Raw genomic sequence first — 22,805 nt, forward strand, 5'->3', positions numbered from 1 at the left:
CATCGTTTGATTCTGAGATTTCCAAGTTATTGCCTGAAAGACAACACCAACCATCACGTTGACTGAAGTTTTGTACCTCGGTGAATCACACACTTATTATCATATTAACTTCTTAAAGTTAATACTTTTTTTTTCTTTCTTTCAGAAAAATACTTTCTTCTATATCTGATGGGTAGGCTATTGTGGTTTAGTTTTGTTTACGTGCTGGATTTATTTATATATTTGCAACATCTTAGTCAAGGTGTCCGGCCTCAAGTTTGAAACCCTGACCCAGCCAATTACGAAGTAGGTATCATAGCACACTAACATAATTATACCATTGCACAGAAAACAAGAACACTCATACCCGCACCCATATTTTATATATATATATATATATATATATATATATATATATATATATATGGGGAAGAAATATAAATACTAATCGTACATACTACAAGGGGTCCTTCACTTGTATTGTAGACTAAAGAGGACAGCAGTGTGGAGAAGGTTCGAAAAGGCTGCTCTAGTGAAATAATTGTCACATTTCTCTCTTCTGAACTTGAAAGCTAAAATCCAATACAAAAGAGATGTTCTATATATTCCCTATCTTATCTACATCAGTGTCCCTGCGACGTATGGAAGTTCCATTTTATTTGTATGCTGAATTAAAAATGAACATCAGTGTGGTCCGAGGTTTTGCACTTTAAGCTAAAGGAGGTGGAACTTTGACTTAAACACTGTCTCATGTCAAAAGATATTCACTAACTTTGGGAAGAAGTAACTAATGAAAGACATAGCTTACGTAAGTGACCAACTACTGCGTATCTTTCACGTTTCTTCTTTTTAAGCCCAAATTAAACAAGTTGCCAAATCTACATTTTTTCTACTCCATTAAATAATGTATTCCGCTCAATACTTCACTTTCACACAAACAGAACAAAAAAAACTAATTAGCAAAAACAGGTGCAAGAAAAATATAGCAGCGAGTTTATGAAAACTAGAAGTTACATTTTCTACCTGAGCTTGATCCTGCTTTTTGTCCAGACCGCCTGACAGATCCCCGTGTGACACCTTCTGTTGTTGTTCTACAGATGATTTCTCCAAGGCATCACCACTGGCGCTTCTGCAAAAATCCATATCATAGTCATTCACAATACCAACCATTATACGCATAACAGATACATGTCTTTTGTTAAAATACAATTGACATTATGACAGACACATTAGTCCATTAATGAAGTTTTCCACTCGATCGTGCAAGGACAAGAACACGAAAAGAAAAGGGAAAAGAGAGAGAGAAAAAATATGCTCCGCTTAAGTTGAACTTAACACACACATATACAAACACACACAGTCACTGTCAACGAGTCAGAACATATACAACACACACATAAGATGCGGCTAAAGGCTTCGTGACGACTTTGATCACGTGATTTTTGCTTTAAACCAACCTCGAATAAGAATTCTTTTCATCTGGCCTTGCAAGGGTATCCGTGTTTTGATAGGCGCCGACTTATGGTCTAAAGGGGTCACTCTTACTGCTCCTTTCACTTCTGATGCTGTGCTCCTGTAGTGGCAGCATCTCAATCACCAACACACATTTCGGACTCAGAACTTGATACAAAAAAGGAGGAGCGGATTTTTATCTTCTTGCTCCAATCTGATATGATCAATCGCTATTCAAGGAAAGTATTACTACCGATTTGCAAGAAAAGATGCTATAAATATCACTCGCCATCTGAAAATGCTCAGGACCGATTGCTGAATATGTATTGTTAACGAATCACGTCACATTTTACGAAGCCTGTTTTTTGAAAGATAATTCTGCAACGTGAAACACCTACAGTAGTACCATTCGATTTACAGTATGTGGTTCGCATGTAGCCCGCGAAGGATCAGAATCGAACTAACTTATAGCACATGGTTCGAATGTAATATCCGAGAGGGACCCGCCCTCGAGAATAGTCTAATACAGCGTTTCCCAACCTTTTTCAACTTGCGGCACACTACGGGTCTAACTTGAATTCTCACGGCACACTCATAGGTATTATTATTATTATTATTATTATTATTATTATTATTATTATTATTATTATTATTATTATTATTATTATTATTATTTGTAAATAGAAAATACCGTCGTATTTGTTTTCTTTGATTACTGACCTCCTTCTCACAAAGAATAAAGCTCGATCACTGGTTTTCCTCCATCGTAAATCATTATACTTACTTTTCATTCAAATTAAAAAATAGAAAACAATTCCAATGAAATATAGAACTCAGTCTTTTAAAAAATGCACTTTCTTTTTCGAAGAATGTATCCAACCTGTCACAAGGAAGATCACTAAATTACGAACGAACAAACAAATCTCTTGTACTTTTAAAACAGAATTGCGGTAATTTGTATGAGTGTTTGCTTTGTCGAAAGGATATAATGAGATTTTAAAATTTCAAGTTACGAAATAATCTGTAACAATAAAGAAACAATAATGGTCATAACAGTGATAATTAATACTTTTTTTTAAAACATTAAAAATGATCAGATAAGTAACACAGTGTGAAACTTATAATTTATTAACATGGTTAATATACGTCACAATTTTAAATATTAATAAAATTCTGTTTTCGAAATACAATCTATGTAGTAATAATGTATGTAAAATAATATATTACAATTACAGTATTTTTTCATTGTAGAGGTTCATAGTAATGTGAAATTTAAATACACATATTTTCTGTCTTGCAATTAGGTTCCTATATAATTAATAATTTTGTTTTCATTTCCTCGTGGCACACCAGCGGCCCATTCGCGGCACACCGGTTGGGAAACGCTGGTCTAATATCTACGTGCCTTTGTGTACGGGAGGCCGAGTTCGATTCCAGGTGGAAGAGCATTGAACGCAATACGGTGCAATCGAAGCAATACTATGTAAGTCATCTAAGATTTTAAAAAATGACGATTAGGTCTACTGTAGTATTATATCCAGCGAGTTCGCGAATGGCCTAAAGCAATGATTCCTTTCTTTCTTTTAATAATGACACGATTTGTTGAACGTTCACGACGTCTTGACACAATTATTCTACTATTTCTAAATCAACCCACATAGCTTTCCAAATATCTGGTAAATGGTAATAAAAAATACATGTTACAACATTGTTACCACATACATTATGACAAAACAAGCTAGTTTTGTTTTACTGTGGGAATCTACGGTACACTTCCAAATTATTCAAATTCAATACTCAACCTTGAAATAGTACATACATTACTACTTGAATAGAGGAATAAGATCAAAAGATTGAAAATGTTCCTCGGATGCTGAATCCATGAAAAACATGACTCGCTATCTTTTACTGTTTTGCTCCACGGAGATTAATATTGAAACTAAAAGTGCTTAATGGTTTTGCCTATCACTTCCGGTTAAGAAACGTTCTTGCTTGTACTGAATCCATATCAAAACTGTTAGCCGCTTTTTCTTTCAGTTTTATCCATTAATCTATCAATGTTGTAACCGGAAATCGCAAATTTTCACCACTTCTACTTTGAACAGATAGAAGTAGAGACAAAACTCATTCTTGGATTGGGACGCAGAATGTGTTAAATAGACCGCTTTTTGATATCTCCTAACGTTTCTGGTGTACGAAAATAATTAAGTATTGAAATGGGAAGTACTTGTAACTTTCAAGCACTTCCGGATTTGGTAGAGTGTTATGGTTGGTGGTGGTATGTTTTCTTGAGTCGATAAATCGATGGCAAAATACACAGCTTCTTATTAAAATTTTTATTCTTTGACGACGTTGAAACTGGAAACAACTAGTTTCTACTTCTTTCAGTCTAAACTGAAAGTTAGCCTGGAATATGGAACCTATTCTTAGGACGCTGAATCAATTAAAAAAAAAAAAAAAAAAAAATAGTTCTCGATATCATTTACCGTTTTTACTGCATGTAATTCAGTATTGAAACCGAAAGTACTAATGAATTGTAAACACTTCCGATTCCGATAGAATATTGCAAGTGGTAATGATACGTTTTCTTGAGGCGCTGAGCCGATTGCAAAATCTAGTTAGTTTCGTTTCACAGAGTGAAACTACAATATATTTTCGAATTATGCGAATTAAATACTCAAACTCTACTGGTTTTAACAGAGGTATAAGATCAAAGATAGAACCTCTTCCTCGGACGCTGAATCCATAACAAAAAAGTCATTATTCAATATGCATTACTGTTTTTTTTCTTCGCAATAAAGGTTGAAATCAAAACTCGTTAATTTCAGTCACTTCTGGTTTGAATCAAGGGCTAAGAGAGGAAATGGAAGTATTATATTCTTAGGACGCTTAACTGATTGATTGCAGAAAATCACTTTCCTCTATTTATCGCTTTTACTTTACGTAACGATAAGATATATCGACAAGCAGTTTGCAATTGATTCATCGTCCCAAGAGTAGGTTCTATCTCCACTCTAATCTCTTTACAAACACCGAAAGTGATAGAAATCTATACCACTTCTGGTTTCAATATTGAGAAAATATGCCATACAACCAAATTTCTTCCAATGGCGTACACGTGATACTGCTACTTATTGTATATAGCCTGCTGTGATTATTTATTATTATTATTATTATTATTATTATTATTATTATTATTATTATTATTATTTTATTGAGTCCAAAAAATCCAGAAGGAAATTATGGTACATATTGTACATGAGAGATTCAGTGTCGAACCTTTACAGTTCTTTTACAAAAAAAAAAAAAGCTACATAGAAGTATGTGCGGAGAGCGTTATATGAAACATAAATTTCAGAGGAAACGGGACTAGCCGTCACAGCGAAAGGCAAAATGAATTACCAACTTGTCAGAAATGACTTCTTACCACACATATTGAGCCAATTTCTCATGTGGTGTAATCGGATTAACTTTATTTCTCGTTTTATTAACTCTCGATGAACTTGTTCCTTTCTGCAAAACAAGAGCAAAATTTAGCGTCTATCTATTTTAATTCTTATTCTCTCCATTTTGTATTAAGCCAAACAGAGTTATTCCCATCTTCCCTATTTCCTCTTTCTCTTTTACATGGAAGCTGTGGTATCATATTGCTTCTGTTTTCAGCTCCATATATTTTCCTTGGAGTGTACTGAAGCACGCATTAGCATTTCTGTTTAATTTCCAGTTACAGCACAGTTATTCCACTGTAAATAAGATCAATTTCTTCCCTGGAAATCAAGTTATTAGCTAATGGAATACAGTAGGTTTTCAATATTTAGAGTCCAGTGGCAGCACTATAGAGGCGCCTGGAAGCACCCGCCCTCCAGTCCCCCCCCCCCTTCTTAGTAGTTACATGTTATTACAAGCTACAATATTAAAAAAAAACATAGTACAAGTCAAATATTCTTTGTGCTATCCAACAGTGAAAAGTAGTTTTTAGTTCAACAACAACTATGAATAATCCCTGACGTATCTACCTTTGAGTTGACCACTAGGAATGATCGTTTACTAGAATGTGGCTTTTTTTTTTTTTTTTAGTTTAACGTTCCATGGTTATGAACCGAAGCTAAGAAAGACGCATAATGTATATTGTACCACTATATACAGGGTGGCCCAAAAGTAGATATACATCCCCGTACTGATCTGCATATGGTATTTTATCTAATTTCTTATTGTTATCCATGCAGATATTGACTTAATTTTTTTAGCGTTTGTTCCTAACTTCTTTTCACTTATACCTTAAGCTCGGAACAGACCGAAGCGAAATAAACTCATTATTTTAATAAATGAATATGTAATATTGATCAATACAGGGCTGTATATCTACTTTTGGGCCACCCTATATTGATTCCTTTATTTATACTTTTTTATTTTCTGTTGGAAAGTATTTTCACTTTGTCTAAATGAGATACTTAGAATGATTGTTTCAAGAAAGATAAAAAGAACTGACTATATACAATGGAACTCCGTCACTTTACTTGAAAACCCTGGGTAAACATCAATCAGAACGATGGTTGGGTTTCGAACTCGGAATATTTCTAATATTAGGATGATCGCTCGATGTACAGTGTGTTCATTGTTTTCTCGCCGTGTTAAACACGAATGCCCCTCAACATTTTAGTAGTCCCTTCACTGGTTCCCCTTAAAAAATTCTACGCTACTGATAGAGTGTACCTACTGAAATTATTTTAGTTACAACAGTTTTCTTTAAAAAAAAAACTACTTATCAAAAAAAAAATACAATAACACTGCTAATTTTCTTAATTTGACTCTCTTTTAACATAGGAGAAACTCCAGGGCTCAATATTCGAAAAAAACAGAAATACAGATTTTTTACGGGGGCAGATTACTAAAAATGATAGAAAAGCTAATCATTTCCTTGTTAACTATTTTTTAAATAATATTTATATTTATTTTGTAATAAACAAAGTATAATTTTAATAACTTTCTGTTTATTACAAAATAAATACAAGTATTATTTAAAAAGCAGTTAGCAAGGAGACAAAAAAAAAAACATAAGTCATCAATTACATTAAGTTCGTTTTTCAAGTTGCTGCCTTAACCTAGATTTTTGGACAATTCATATTATGGTTACACTGTAATTGCTATGGATGGCAACACTGATAATTCTTCCGATTCATATTTTCGGGTGTAGAATAACATTACCTATTATTGCGGTAAGTTAAATTTCATTATTTCTCTTCACTTACGAAAAATGGAGGGCAACTCACAATGTATTATTATTATAAACGAACATTTAGGAAGTATAGGACAATGGTTCAGTATTTTCACTAAATATTGTACCAAACTTTGTGGGCTCTAGTACCCTTCGACCTAATGAAGCTGAACCTTAATTACAGCCCTGACTATGCATTCTAAGCAATACTAACTGAACCTGCGCTCCCTACAGAGCATATTCACATATGAGCATGAATCTCCTTGTCAACCCTCACAACATCTGTGTATGTCCCTTTGCAGACACAATGAAAGAAGTCTTGATTTTTAAAAAAAATCAGCAAAGGGTACCATAAAGGGGAGATTATTTTTTATTTTTTCAATATCTCACACCGTTTGGACATTTGAACCTACTTCCGGTTAGAGTTTAATTCATGTATGATCAGTGTTTTCTTCCTTCTTGTATGCAGTATGTAATAATCAAATATATTACATGCATAATTAATTATAATGCCAGTGATATATGGTGTTCATTGGGCAAAACCTTTCAGACAATAAAGATTTATCTTACAAATATTAGACTGGAGAAATGGTTATCCTTCGTTTTTCATTATAATTTGACCATGAAACAAACGCCTGAGAGATATACAACCCTGTGTGTAGCTACACTGTGTTGGAATGTATAACTCTCAGGATATGTTTTTTTTTTTTTAATCAGCATTTCCAGTACCCCTGAAAAATCTAAGAAATGATGACCATGTTTTTTAAATATTCAATCAGCAGTGAACAATCTACACAAAATTTGGAATAGACTAGCGAAAACGGAACGTTTTTAACACTTGTGGTTTTCGGGATCTCATTGTCGAAAATATTGGAGACAAACACAAACTTTTCTTTGGAGACAAACACAAACCTAGCATTTTAACATTTTAATATACACTTCTCTTTCAGAAAGTTAGCAATCATGGCGTGCATGCTAAGCCTTCTAGAATCTTTTCTCGCAAACTTATCTATCGAAAAATGCTACGCATAGAGTTGCACCATACTCTTACCCGTGATGGACTGGGCAGTCCTGAATTCTTTGAGGCAGGTACCTGATCAAGATCATTTTATACTGACCCGTAGATCCTATCTAAAAGTGATATTTCGTTCTACCTCCAGCTCCATTCCAAAGAATGGTAGTGGGATACAAACCTTACTACGATGGAACGGAGGCGATCTATTATTTCGATGCGAATGAAATTTCCGCTTCAAGCACATCATTTTAACGGTCAATATCTACCGTATCTGTGGCTCCATTCCGTAATGTTTTGCGTTAACGTAAAGCAAACTTGCGTTTTAGTTCACTATATAGCTACAATAGTTCAATTTGATTTGTGCAAGTTTTGTATTGAGTTACTCTTTGCAATTTTTGCAGAAGCTGGTACAGAATAAGGGCCATAGTTAATAAAAACAGTGATTGTCTATAACCAACTACTTTTGCTATTGTCCAGCCAACGATCAGATTCCGCGGTGAATGAAGTCTGGAGTCTGCGACGCGAAGTAGTCCTCAACCGCATATTGCACCGCCCAATCAAGAAAGTTCTTCCCTACTAAGAAGTCCTTGAGAAGCCGAAAGAGATAGTGGTGGGTGGGAGAGACGTCAGGAGAATACGGTGGATAAGGAAGGAATTCATACTGAAACTCATATAGAGCCTGGAGCGTCCTTTACGCGATATGTAGGCGAGCAATTTTCTCCAATACAACGACACCATGTCCGCTGGCGATCGAAGGATACTTGTGGAGAAGTTTGAGGTGCATTTCACGAAATTGAGCACCATAACAATTTGCATTGATAGTTTCATCTTGCTTGAAAAAGACATGATGGATTATTCCCACAACAGACCACTGTACTATCATCATCTAGGGCTGGAGAGATGGTTTAGGAAACCGTCCTGGACATTAATCACATCCAACCAATCTCCCTACTAAATATGATTAAACTTTTTTTTTGTTTAATTTCATCTATGGATAAGAATACAGAGCTTTACAAAATCGTAGCCAGTTTTTTTTTTCAAACAAGACCGTATATCTCAGAATATAAAATAGCATATACCAGAAAAATGAAACTGATTAGCTTAGCGCACTACGATTATGTCTTCTAGGATAAACAACGTGGATAATCAGTGGGAGTGAGTGACGAAGAATTAGTGGAAGGGGAATAAGAATGTGGAAGGGAGTGGGGAGACCCAGAGAAAATGTACAGATACAATGTTGTACACCACAAACGCACGTTGTCTGAAATCAAACCATGGAACTGTTGCTCGGAAATGATCACTACCACTGAACCACCGTAACCCCCAAAATTTGTGAGAACGAAACTATAGCTACCCATGTATGGAAGAGTTTATACTGAAAACTTACGATCTCAGTATTACTTGCGCATAAAAACTAGTGCTATTTACCCTCTTCATAAATGCCGGATTAAGTTGACTGATCTGTTGTAAGGAAACTACAATGAAAACTGGTTCGACTGGAGAAAACCCTTCAAACCCGAACTTGTTACGTAAGTACTACGATCTACTCTGTTAGTTATAGGAATCTTATAAATATAATTTATTATAAATTTCAGAACCACCTGTAAAGCAATGGTTTTGATTACACTCTGCAAAAATCGGATTACTACGACTGCTGGAGGTCAATGTAACCATTATTCTACTTCGTTGTGTTCGTACCGTTGTAGAGTGGAGTTTCCTCTTGGTTTTCACTCTCACTTCTGTTTCTCCTTTAATCCTGTGTGAATAATCTTGTATCAACTACTACAGAATATGCCCCGCTGTGACCACCTTGTATCTCAGACACCCAGGATCCCCATCGTAATGCGAGTCATGTCTAGATTGTCTTCCTTCAGGCTTTCAGGTCGTCCACGTTGATGAAGAGACCAACTGCTGTGAACATGCTTTCAATTCGGCCTGCCGTTTTATGAGAGCTTCACAGCAGAAATAAAGAACTTCGTTATAGCTCCGTTTTTAAGAGTTGTTCTGCTTCTAATGCAATAATCTATAAATCTTTTGAAATCTCTGATTGCGCTATGAAATGCGTTATGGATTAACTGTCCACTCTGTGGCTTTACCAAACAGAATGGCAACAGAAATGCAAATAGTTAAGTATTTGTGAATTAGTTACCTACGTATTCACACAGGGCCGTCGCGTGGGCGGGGCGACTGGGGCAATCGCCCCGGGCGCCGCGACCAGGGGGACGCCGGGACGACAAATCAACAAAATCCAGGTTATGATTTTTACACTACATGTTTTGGAACAACGTACCGTTAACATCGTCCTGCGGAACAAACATTAGCAAACCGTACATTTTGATTTTGAACATATACTATAATTGTAGAATTGAATTGAAGCAAATACTCACAAATAATTACAAACGTTACCTGAAAATGTTACTTTAGTATTCCAACGCTATGACAACTTTACTGAAAACATTGTGTGTTAATCGCAAGGAAAGAAAAGTTTATTTTGCTAGTTTTTAGCGAAAGTCAGAAAATTAGTCTTTTCTATCACTTACACACTGGGCTTCAATATTTGGATCGTTATTTGTATATTCTATGCCATTACTACGTTGATGTGTATCAAGTTCAAAATTAACAAGAATATCACCCGATTTTAATAATTCAAAACCATGTTTTCATTAACTTTTATGTTAAGTACAAAATTCACTTTTAAAAAATTACGTAATACCAACTTTTTTTTTTTTATCTTCATATGATCTTACATTCCATATTTAAAACTAAAAGTACAGAATAAACTCTGGTTGTTCTTCATAGAAAACTAAGAAGGGAGCGCCCAGGAACTTTCGCCCCGGGCGCTTACAACCCACGCGACGGCCTTGTATTCATATAAGATCTTGAATTATATTTTGCTTATCAGGAAATTACAGAATGGAAATAAATATATTAGAATGTGGGAATGTTCGGTCACTTCAGAGCAAAGTGGTATTTCTGGATTTCTCTTAGCAAAGGCATTCAGAAAAAGAAATTGATTACCCACTTCTAAGGCAAAAAGTATACAATTGCTTTAGAGTAAACCTATGTCACCTGTCCAATCACGTTGATAGACATTTTCTTTTAAAATGTAATATTTTCTGTGCAGGTAACATACTTGTTGTTAGTTCAAAAATATATAAATTAGTTTAATTGTGGTGACTGTAGGTTTCGAGTGGCAGCCACACTTATCGAAGATGCGCCATTTGTGTGTGTTGGATGGTGTTACCGAATTTGAAGTTTTTCCGCCCCTGATTATATGATGAATGTGAAATAAAATTCAAAATATTCAGAAAACTGTGAGGGGTAATATTTCAAGAATATTTATTATACTTGACTTCAAGAATATTTATTACTCCCACAGAAATACACTGACAACCAACCTTTCCTTTCCCATATCTTCGGATCAACTGGATGGATCACCTCTATTAACGAACTTGACTCCTAATTTTTAACACTCCACATTCTAACCTAAATTGTTAGTGATCCAACAAGTATTCTTCAAATGTTATATCTCTCAAAAGGAGACAACGACAGATATACAGATTATATATGAGTTTTTATAACCCAAGTCCTTTAAAAATGATCTTAAAATGTACACTCATGTCCAAAATTATTATCGCATGTCTATAATTATAGGAATATAATTTGATAACTAATTCGCCCGTATTTCTTATAATGTTAATATGTGTATAATCGGCAAATACATATATGGCAAATTTCATGTCAAAAGAGCAGTAAATAAGAACAATAAAACGAAAATAAAACTTCCTTGTCCATTGAGCAACATTTTGTTTCACTCATTCTAATTTTCGTATTTGTAATTCTTTTTCTTAGAAATTTACGATGAATATCCATTTCTCGATTATACACATAGTATCAGTATTAAAAGTACCCTGCAAAATCATTATCAAATTATATTCTTACAAGAAGACAATTATAGATATGCGACAATCATTTTGGACATGAGTGTACATCTATACACTATCAAAGGAGCTTATAGAAAACGTGTGTGTTAGCCACCTGGTCATGAAGGGGACATCGGACATGAAACTATCGTACATATAGGAAATTATTTCTTGTGCTTGCTTTCCTTCAGATGAAAAACTGAGTGCAGTTTTATTGAAATATATATATATTAGTATGACGAAATTTAGGAGCTCTGAAATTAATTTATACTGAAATTATGTCACATTTAAACTAGTTAATTCTCAAGAATTCAGGTGGCGCTATATCCACTGCAGAATCTACATTACTTCAACATGAATTTACATACAAAAGATATGGAATATATAATGAAACAATGAAGGCGTGTGCATGTGGCAGCGGGAAGTGTAGTTGTTCAGCATTCATTGGGCAAAATGATTGTTTTAAATGAAGGCACATGTTAAACAATTCTTAAAAGAAAATGTTATGTTAAAATAATAATATACATAACTAAAACAAATATTCAACAAGTGAGTATCGTTTCACAGTGAAGCTAAGACTTCCGAACTATACACATTCAATACTCAAACTTAAAGTCAGTGGCGTAACTGAGAGGCGCACAGAGTTTGCAGTGCGGGGGCCCACCGCGAAGAAAATTCCCAAAACTATAAGCTACACTGGGAAGTGAAATGGGCATGGGAAGGGCACAAAATTAATTCTGAGGGAGGGCTCGACATTTTTAAGTTACGCTACTGCTTGAAGTAACATGTACAAGTACTGGCTGCAAAAGAGTAAGAAGATTGAAGATAGAATCTGAAACCTCGGACGCTGAATCCATATTAAAAAAGTCATTACTCGCTATCTCTTACCCTGTTTTTATGGCGATAAAAGTTGAAACCAGACGTAGTTTATTTCAACCACTTTCGGTCTGAATAGAGGGCTAAGGAAGGAGACAGAACCTATTTATAAGACACTGAATCAATTGCAAAAAGCCATTTCATGAAATCTTGCACTTCTTTTGTTCTACGGAAATCAATATTCAAACTGGAAATAATAGTATATATGAACCAATTCCGGTTTTGGTAGTGTGTTGTGGATAGTCATGTTACGTTGTCTTGAGATGCTGAACTATTTAGAAAAAAAAAAAAAAAAAGAACGCTTCTCACTATTTATTACTCTTTTCGTTTAATGGCTATAAGCGTTGAAACCGGAAATGGCTAATTTTAACCACTTCCAGATTCAGTAGAGGGTTAAAAGAGAAGATGGAGCCTGTGCGTGGCAAGCGAAATCGATTTGTCAGAAAACTATGTCAACACCTCTTACCGTTTTTTGCTTTGAAACCGGCACTGAAATCAGCACTGAAACCGAATAGTAAATCTGAACCACTTCTGGTTTCAGTAGAATGGTCATAACAGTAATGTTGTCTTGAGACCTGTATCGTTTGCAAAATCGCTTCTTGCTATCTGGTACCGTTTTTGTTCTATGGGGATAAATGTTTAAACCGGAAATGGCTAATTTTAACGACTTCCAGTTTCTAGGGGGTAATAACTTGACAATCATAGTTATACTAAATTAACGTAAAATCTTTCTTTCAGTTTAACGTCCCACAGTTATGCCATTGGGCTGAGAGAGACGGATGATTAAGACAAGTGAATGATAGTGGAAGAATTAGTGGAATAATAATGTTGGAGAAAACGAAAGTACCTCGAAAAAAAAATGAGCACAACACTGTCCACCAGAAACTTACATAGCCGGGGATTTAATAGGGAACCTCACGCACCAGACGTAAGTGCTTTAATACTGAACAACCTTGCCCCCGTATGCAATAATTACAGTAGGATATTCAATGGATATTGATAATACGATTAGATTCAATACTGAAAAAAGTATGGATTATATATAGAATTTAGACCTGGAAAAATGTTGAAACCGTAAATGACTAATTTCAATCATTTTCAGTTTGAATCGAGCTAACGGAGGAGATGGAATACTGAATGGATCGCGAAAAAACACATCATGATCTCTTACAGTTTTTGCTCTCATATCTGCCGACCAAGGGCGCCGATCCTGCCCCCCCCCCAAAGCTCATGTGGGCCCCCCTAATGTATTTTTATGAATATGCAATATTTGGCATAATTTGAATGCAATTTGTCTTAATATCCACATATATAGCTATACCTTCTGCGTCTGAGTGGGTCCCCCCAAATTTACAGAGAAATCGGCGCCCTTGCTGCCGACAGACGCACAAAGACGTTTTGTAAGACTTCCGATATTTATGCATGGCACAATTTGGAAGTCTGATAGCTGCAGTTAACTTTTAATGTTTTAAAATTATTGAAAATCTATCTTGCTGCAACTCAGTTCTAGGGCCGTAACTTGTGGGGGGGCAGGGGGTAGCTGCCCCCCCAGAGAAGCTCCCGTCGTTCGAGGAGGAGCCATTTTAAGACAACATTTTCTAACTCTGTATATGATACGGACATGGAATTATCAATGGAGTATCAAACAAGTTCACTACATTACATAAACAGCACATAAAAGGTAAATAAAACAAAAATAAGTCGTGGGCCTATTTCAGTAAAAAAATGTCTACTATTAGGGGCCCTAGAAAAAATGTTTATTTGTATGGCTTTGAGATTTGTCAATATTGTCCCCTTAATTAATTTGTCATGCATCGAACGGGCCCAGGGGAGTAACTAACGGCCCTGCAATTTTGCTGTGCGGGAGGGCCCGCAGGCTCCGGGGGAACAAAGAGTAAGATGGAAAAAGGGGGCCCAAGAATTAGAAAAACAACTTTTTCTAGGGGGCTCAAATTCGTGTATTAATGCTTGCCCCCTCCCAAAGAAAAATCTAAGTTGCGGCGCTGCTCAGTTCCTTATTTCTTACGCTCAAGTTGAACAAATCTTACTTAATAAAATAACGCTCATGGGATTCCTTCAAAATCACTATCCAGCCTGATCGCTGTGTCCATGTATAAAAATGGCTACCATATCATTTGAATAATATAATAAGAAATATAAAGCATCTAAACTGTATTTGAATTATATTTTGAATTAAATTAAGTAGCAGTGTCGTGCGTACACTAAGTGGAGGAATATAGTTTGTATAGCGAGATATATTCTCAATTATATTGAAATCAAAAGTAGTAGTAAATTTCTACCACTTCCGGTTTCAGTATAGCTATTAGAGTGAAGATGGCATATACACTTGAGACGTTTAAATGATTGCAGAAATCAGCGTTAAAACCGGAAATGTTTTTGTCATTTCCAGTTTTACTAGAGAGATTGTGGTGGAGATAAAATATATTATTGGGGCGCTTAATTGATTACAGAGAATTGCTTCTCGCTGTCTATTACAGTTTTTGCTCTATAGTAATCGACGTAAAAACCGAAAATGGTTTATTTTTTACCACTTTCGGTTTCAGTATAGAAATAGAGATAGAGATTAATTATATTCTTGCGATATTTTACTCACAGCAGAAAATCGCTTCTCGGTGTTATCGTTTCTGCTCTATAGTGATAAACGTAAAACTTAGAAATGGTTATGTCTACTACTTCCAGTTTTGATGACGTCTCCATCAATAAATCGATCCTAAACTTTATGCTCTCTTCATCATCCCAAAATTTGGTAGTGAACGATTAATTAGTTGAGATTTTTTTTTGCCTCCCGACGGAAGGGCGGACAGATACATGGACAAGTTAAAAATTTATAAAGGAGGTAAACAAAACTCTCAAAATATATAGGCAAAAGACGAAATTTCTCACTTGTTATAATGAAAGTTCGAAAACGGTGGAAATGAAATATTTTAACACACATTAAACAGAAAAGTGAAGGATAATTTCGCGATTCTGAACATATCGGTTAGTGTATACACGTGATATATTCGTCACATCAAAATTTTACTGTACTTTCAAACTGCGATTTTAAATAAATGAGTATGATAAAATAAAACATTGAAACTAACGGTTTGTGCAAGCGCAATATTTTCCCTATCTGCTGCCCTTAATCCTTGAACCCCTGGTTTGTTACTTAGTAGCACCATGTTCGTATCTCAGACAATGGTATAATTGAACATTGATGTTATAGCAATATAAATGCCGCTGATTGGTCCTAATCTGACTGAATTTTTTTTTACAATGTGGCTATGTCACTGGATACTCTTTTGAAATTTATTGAAATTGGAAATCTCTTTAGATACATTGTAAGGGTAGTCCAAGGTATCTTTAATATATAGCTCCAGAGCTCCATCAATGTTGAAAATACATGACAGAATGAAAATACCAAAGCGAGAATAAGAACTTGCTGAAATTATGAAATTTTACTACTACTGACTAAAGCGAGTAAAATCACAAGGGAACGTACTCCAAGATGTAAAGAATTGTTTGTGAGATCGGCAAAACTCGGACTTGAAAGTGCTTGAAAAACACTCTACCAAGTTGGAGACCCAACTAATATGATGTACCTGGAGTTTGTTGTAAAAACAAAGTATTGTTCCTGTGGTGTCTGTAGAATGTGAATGTTTCTTCTGACAGTATAAAATACTTCTGGTAAATCGAGAGGGTCCGACATTTTTCAACATAGAGTTGATTAATTTTGTCAACTTCAGTTCGTTTCTATTTCATTTTTCCATGAAACAAATAATCAACAAATCAAAAGCCAACTTATGATATTTATTTACATTTTTCGATTATCAATTAGACATATTTTTCAAATGACCAAGTACCTAGACATAGAATTTTTGTATAAAATACATTAAAATTCTGTTTGCGATATAGTATAATTAAGATAGTTTTCATTCCACTTTTGTTTTTTACATTTACACCTGCCAATTTTGCTTTTTTCCACCAAATATCCTAGTCGTAGTGATAACAACAATTTAGCATGTGCGTAAACGTTGTCAGGAATTCACTGGTGATTCTGAGTGTAAGATAAACAAAGGAACGAGAGTTCTCATATGATAGCAGAGCCTATCCCTGCAGTTGAAGAAGCTATACGGGTGAATACCGATACTGTCACTGATGAAGTTGGAAGTACAGTTTAATCTGTTACATGGCACAATGTGGGACACTGTCATGAACGTTTTAATATACAGAAATGTGTACAGCAGTAGGTTCCGCAGCAATTGACAAGTAACCACAGGAAAACCGGCATGAGTGCATCCTTCTTACATCTCTTCTGATTTAACGAGCATGAGGAGAATTTGCTGAATCAAATCATTACTAGGGATGAAACATGAATGTATCAGTACTCCCCGGAGTCAAACGTGAAATCAATGACATAGAAGATCCCAGGAATTCGAACATTCGACAACTTCAAGACATTACTCAATACTGGGCAACTGATGGAAACGGCCCTTTGAGATATCCATCCTGTACTCTTGGTAATTTTTGTGCCGATAATCACACAGTGAATTCTACGCCGTTTCAGATATTCCGAAAACTAGAGGCACGTTCAACACAAAAGACCTTAAGTGTTAGCCAAGGCAGTGCACTTGCTTTACGACAACGCGCGCCCTCACACACCTCATGCAACAATACAACCTTTGCAACGGTGGAGCTGGGAATTTTTTCGCACCCACCGTGCAGCCCAGAGTTGGTCGACTGTTTTTTTTTTTTTTTAATGAAAGAACATCCGGAGACAAACTATACATCACACAATGACGTCAAGCATGCGGTCCAAACATGGCTTCGTGATCAGGATTCCATTTTTTATCGCCACGCCAGAGTTTCGACAAATGAATTTTCGCCTAGACAAATGCCCAACAAAGGGGACCACGCCGAATAATAGTGAAAGACATATTTACATCTACGTTACATTCGGCAATGGTGTTGCCAGCAGCCACCACAATTCTTCGCCGACGTCATGAAAAACTTTGTTTCGCGTTGGCGAAAGTGTGTTGCCCATAATGGGCACTATGTTGAAAATGATGCCATTGCAAGCTTTCCACTGATACCTGTATCGGTGCTATCTGTCAAACACACATAATGACATTACCTTGGATGCATTACTTTCTGAATCACCCTCGTATAATACAGAGATTGTTCAGCCTACATTTGGCCGATTTCGCTCCTTCCCCCTCCCGGGCAGAATGGACTCACCCGACCTGGCTCGTGGCTTCCTGGGAACTGAGTTGTTTTTCTGCGCGGACGGCAATAACGCACAAAACAGGACCATTGTTGTGAGTGTTGTGTTAAATGTGTTTCCAAGTATGTGGGTTTCCGCTCTGTAACCAAAATGCCGCCCAAACTAAGCCGGTTTTGGGAAGACTATGTTGCGGCACTTTATGACGCCCACTTTAGTGTTTCTGTCATTAGAAAACAGTGCAAGAAGAATGGTTGCAACATCAGTTTAAGTGGAATAAAAATGTTATTAAAAAGTACAAGGGCAACGAAGCTCCACCATTCGGATCACCAACTAAGTTGCGTAGGAAGCGAGAATGCACCAAGGCCACCTCCACCATGCAGAGGAAATTTCGCAAAATTGCAATGCAAGAAAATCCGCCAACACAAAGGTATATCGCTAATCGTCTTGACGTGTCTTTGGGGACTGTCAGCCGGACCTTACACCAACTCACGTTGGAAAACGTCATGAAAGCCCGCGGCCATCTTCTCATGGATGCCCACCAAAAGGAACGAAAGTGTAACGCCCGGAAGCTGAACGAACGGCATCTGGCAAAACAAAGGTGGATGTACGTCGTAACGCTCGATGAAGCATGGATTTACCTTTCCGACTGCGGCAAACCGAGAGCCATCATGTACCGAGAGAAAGGCGCCAAGAACTTCAGAAGGTGGGTCCGTGTCTGTAAAGAATCCTTCCCAAAAGGGTTCATGGTCGTTACTGGCTACTGTTACCGAGGTAAACTGAAGATTCATAGGGTGGCGAAGAACTGCAAAATAAATTCGCAGTATTTTCAGGAGCAGATCATGCAGCCGATCTACGAGCATGAGATTCCAATAATGTACGGAAATGACGCCAATCTGGTACGCATTCACATGGACAAGGCCTCATCACATACCTCACGACCGTCCCTCGCATTCTACAGGGAGATAGAGGAGGCAAGTGGTATACAGGTGATACCTTTTAATGAGGTACCTGTTTAATCTCCAGATGCAAATCCTATGGACTATTGTGGATTTGGATTGCTGAAGCGGGCTTTGGGAAAACGGCGTGTAACAACTGTAGAAGGACTTTGGAAAGCTGTGCAAAGGGAATGGGACAAGATTTCCCTTCCAGTTCTTCAGAGAAGCCTATTACAGTGGAAATTACGTTGTCGGGCTATTGTTAGGAACCAAGGGAAACACATCGAGCACTTACGGACCTGGTGCCATGGATTCTAAATTTTTAGGTAAGAAGAAATTGGCCAAATGTAGACTGAACAACCTCTGTATATTAAAATTTTGTGTCTCAAAACTTCCACTCTTCAAATCCTCATAATTTGACACATGTTGGAAGTACTCGCTCATACATATAATTGTAAATATACTTCATAACATTTTCTAGTTTCTTTTCAACATGCAGTAACTTATCCAGGAGAAAAAAAATTGTAGACAGAATTACACCAACTCACTCAATTAGTGAACCAAAACCCACACCTTTGTAAAATCTATCAAAGACTATTATATCTTCTGTAAAAGGAAACAAGTAACTTGCGTGCTTTGTATAGGATTGTAAGGGTTTGAGTGGATGTTAAGATTGCCTGATTAAGATAGTCATAAAACATAATTTAAGACACAAAATTGCACGCAACTCTTTCAAGGACACACTTCGTGGTCGGATTCGTTTTAAGATTTCAGAAATCTATTGCACTGTTTCCAATACAAATATAAATATCTATTTGATACTTAAGATTGCAATTAATATTATGAGCCTACTTTCGTTAATTACAACGAAACAGGAACTCCGATAACCTGTAAATCACAATGTCTATTGTGTAGCCGTAAAAATGAAAAAAAGACAAGGTAATGGTAGGAAACTTTCTGATAAAAAATGTGATAACTTATATTACGCTAAGCGTACAAATTTAATGCATTAAATTTCGAAGGTGTAAAACAAATTATGGAATTATCATAATATTCAATTACTAGCAGTTGAGAATGCTCGAAAAAGCATTGTCAGAACGAATTTAAAAAGATTTTTTTTTCGAAATCTATATGAAATTGTATATTAAATTTCATTAAAATCATTAGATAATTCACATACATATTTGAAACCTGCGTATTAGGAGATCTATTGAATTAGCTATATTGAGCTGTCTATCACCGCATTTATATACCGAAAATGCAGATATAACCAGTGGCCACGGGTTACAATTAGGTACCAAAATTTTTACCATCCTCTTAGGTACTGATCAACACCAATATCATGCCTCTATGGCTTACGGTTCCTGGCCAATATCTGAGGAACGGTAAGAGTGACGCAAAAAATTATATAACTTCTTTCAGATAGTTTCTGATGCTCTATCGTTTGGAGGGCTAAAAAAAAATCGCACATAACAGACACACACAGCCATAGAGAATTCAGTAACAATCATTTTAAGTTCGTCGAATATTTACTTGTTCTTAAAGCTAGCTTGCCATGCTGCAGGAATCTCGTAGCTGTCGTTAAAACAATCTTGCAACCCTACAATATTTCTCCATGTAAACATAGTCTTGAAATAGACTGCAACATTTATTTCATCTTGCAAGGAGTCAAACCATGTGCAACTTTCTGGATCATCTTGTTTGGTACCTGTTATTGCCCTCCCGCTGACATAATAATAATAATAAAAAAAAAGTTTCGCAGCTTCCGAAACTACGGATCCTTTTGGATTGGGAGGGGAAGCACACCAAAATACACGTTTTTAATAAGGAAGTTTACTATTTGTCCACTAGAGTGTAGTACTGCATGGGTGGAGATACATTTCTTGCTTTCTGAAAGTTGTAACTGTGTAGACAGTAAATAGAAAGATGGGGTTGCACTTTTTTTTTTAATTACAGCTACAAGATTCTTGCACCATGGCATCCTAGCTTTACTCGTGCAAAGAAGTACAAAGCTAGTCACTGTTAGTGATGAGCGCAAGAGTCTTGGTCTTGCAGTTTTTGCAAGAGTCTTGCATGCAAGACCAAGACCAAGACCAAGACCAAGACCACGAATCCCGATGCAAGACCAAGACCAAGACCAAGGGGTGCAAGACCAAGACCAAGACCAAGACCAAGACCATACCTGCAAGACCAAGACCAAGACCAAGACTCTTGCGCGAGAGTCTTGCACAATTACCGGTCAGTGGTAGAGCGTTCACCCCTGGTGCTGGGGTCCCTGGTTCTATCCCAGTTTGCACTATTTGAGCTTTTTTGGTGGATAGATACCGTATGCATAGGTTTTCTCAGGATTTTCCCGTTTCCTCCTACTTTCTTCATTCCACCATTTTATTCATTTCTCATCATCACCATCTCTCTTAGAATCGACGTATAATTGTGGCACGTAAAACCAGATATTACATCATTTCAAAACATATTAGTGGTTTCCTTTTTCCAAAACTAAAGAGAAATGAAGTATGGAACATCGGTAATTTCGTACACCATAGGTGCCGGCTACATGCGTATGGCCTTGGCTCCAAGGATCAAGCATTCGTTAGAAATTTTTAATGTGTGCTCAAAAAATTAATATCGAAATAACATTTTCATGATATTGACATAAACTTAGTGTATGTGACCGCAAGTTTGATTTCATGGGTGGGTGCTTGTACGTTGAATAATTGTTTATCAATATAACTTTTAGCCCCCTCAGGTATATGGCAACCGAGGATTGAGCGATATTACATTATACAACAATAAATAATCCATATTCACAAGTGAGAGTGATTTTGAACCGATATTTCAAATAACTTGGAGTTTGATATTGTGTTTTTGTATTTCTAATATAAGTAAAAAGTATTTGTATAAATTGAGTTTACACAAAAGGCATGGACAGTTGAGTCGTTTTCAGTTTTCACTCATATTATTCTAAACTATTAAGAGGTTTGATTATAATCGTTATTATTTTAATTTTTCTCTCTCTTTTTTGGCCAATATTGCTAACATATCATCATCATCACAGCTGGTCTGTCATTATTGGCAGGTGACTTGTTGCAACTCAGAAGCTTCCTTATACGGTGGTCCTCAGCTAGTCTCTTCGTCTTGACGTAGCAATTTTGTTTTAATACTTTCCTTCAACTACAATCTCCTTTGCCCCTCCTTCTCTTTCTTTACATCATACCATATAGGACGTCCCTCATAATAAAGTTCCTCCTCAGCCAATGTCCCAATCAGTTCCTTTTCCTCCTCTTAATTACATCTAAAATTCATCTTTTTTCCCCTCCTGCTACTAACACCTTCTCATTCGTTTTCCGTTCAACACAGCTAATTCTCTCCTTTTTTCGAAAGCCTCCAATATATTTTTCATCGCTTTTGCGTAATGTCCATGTTTCTGTTCCATAGAGTGCTTACTGGAATCAGTAAAACAAAATCTCAATATTTAATTGGAAGTTCGTTCAATATAAAGATTAGCTAATTTTGGTTGGAAATAAAAAAAAAAATACCTGACGCCTTTAGTGTGTAAAAATAATTTAGCAATTCATGGTATTTCAGTAATCTGTACCGTCTTGATTTTCTTTCATGCGTCTCAGGGGTATCCTCCCCAATGTTTGGGAACCAAGGGAGTAATGGATCTGTTAAAAATATAAAAAATATTACGAAACGTTGTAATTAATCTTATAAGTAGTGAAACGGGGGCACTCATTGAAAAAGATTATCGCCTATGTTGTACACTATCATCATACTTAAACGAAGGTAAACTATCAGTAGTCGAAGTGAGACGGTATGCGGTGGTATGCCATATCCCCTCCGGTTTTTCAGTACTGAAGACATACCATCTCTGGTTTTCCAGTTATCAAAACAATATTTAAATAGCCGGTATGTTGAGTCAAAATCATAATAAAACATACTGCCTCTGCTTTTTTTCCCCACTTCAAACACTGTAAACTATACTACATTTAGAAACATACATTTCCGTTACTATTGGAGTATTGTAGAATTTATCCAGAGTAAAATTTACCTATGAAAAGCATAAGATTTCTTAAAAGCAAGACTTGCAAGACTCTTGCAGCAAGACCAAGACCAAGACCAAGACTGGGTGTGCAAGACCAAGACCAAGACCAAGACCAAGGTTTCCAGTGCAAGACCAAGACCA

General features: G+C 36.3%; 1 protein-coding gene across 10 annotated transcripts in view; it reads right to left on the reverse strand.

The window, feature by feature from the left end:
• The window catches only part of LOC145681100 (uncharacterized), a 1,004,875-nt gene that overhangs the window by 415,496 nt on the left and 566,574 nt on the right, over positions 1-22,805 (reverse strand). For all 10 annotated transcript variants that reach the window (XM_081752504.1, XM_081752499.1, XM_081752503.1 and 7 more), the window contains one exon: positions 1,003-1,108. In XM_081752504.1, coding sequence (XP_081608630.1) covers positions 1,003-1,108 — 106 coding nt within the window. The remainder of the gene's footprint in view (positions 1-1,002; positions 1,109-22,805) is intronic.

This window comes from Thermobia domestica, chromosome 3 (assembly GCF_964235325.1).
Source record: "Thermobia domestica chromosome 3, izTheDome1.hap1.1, whole genome shotgun sequence".
In the NCBI taxonomy this organism is placed as follows: domain Eukaryota; kingdom Metazoa; phylum Arthropoda; class Insecta; order Zygentoma; family Lepismatidae; genus Thermobia; species Thermobia domestica.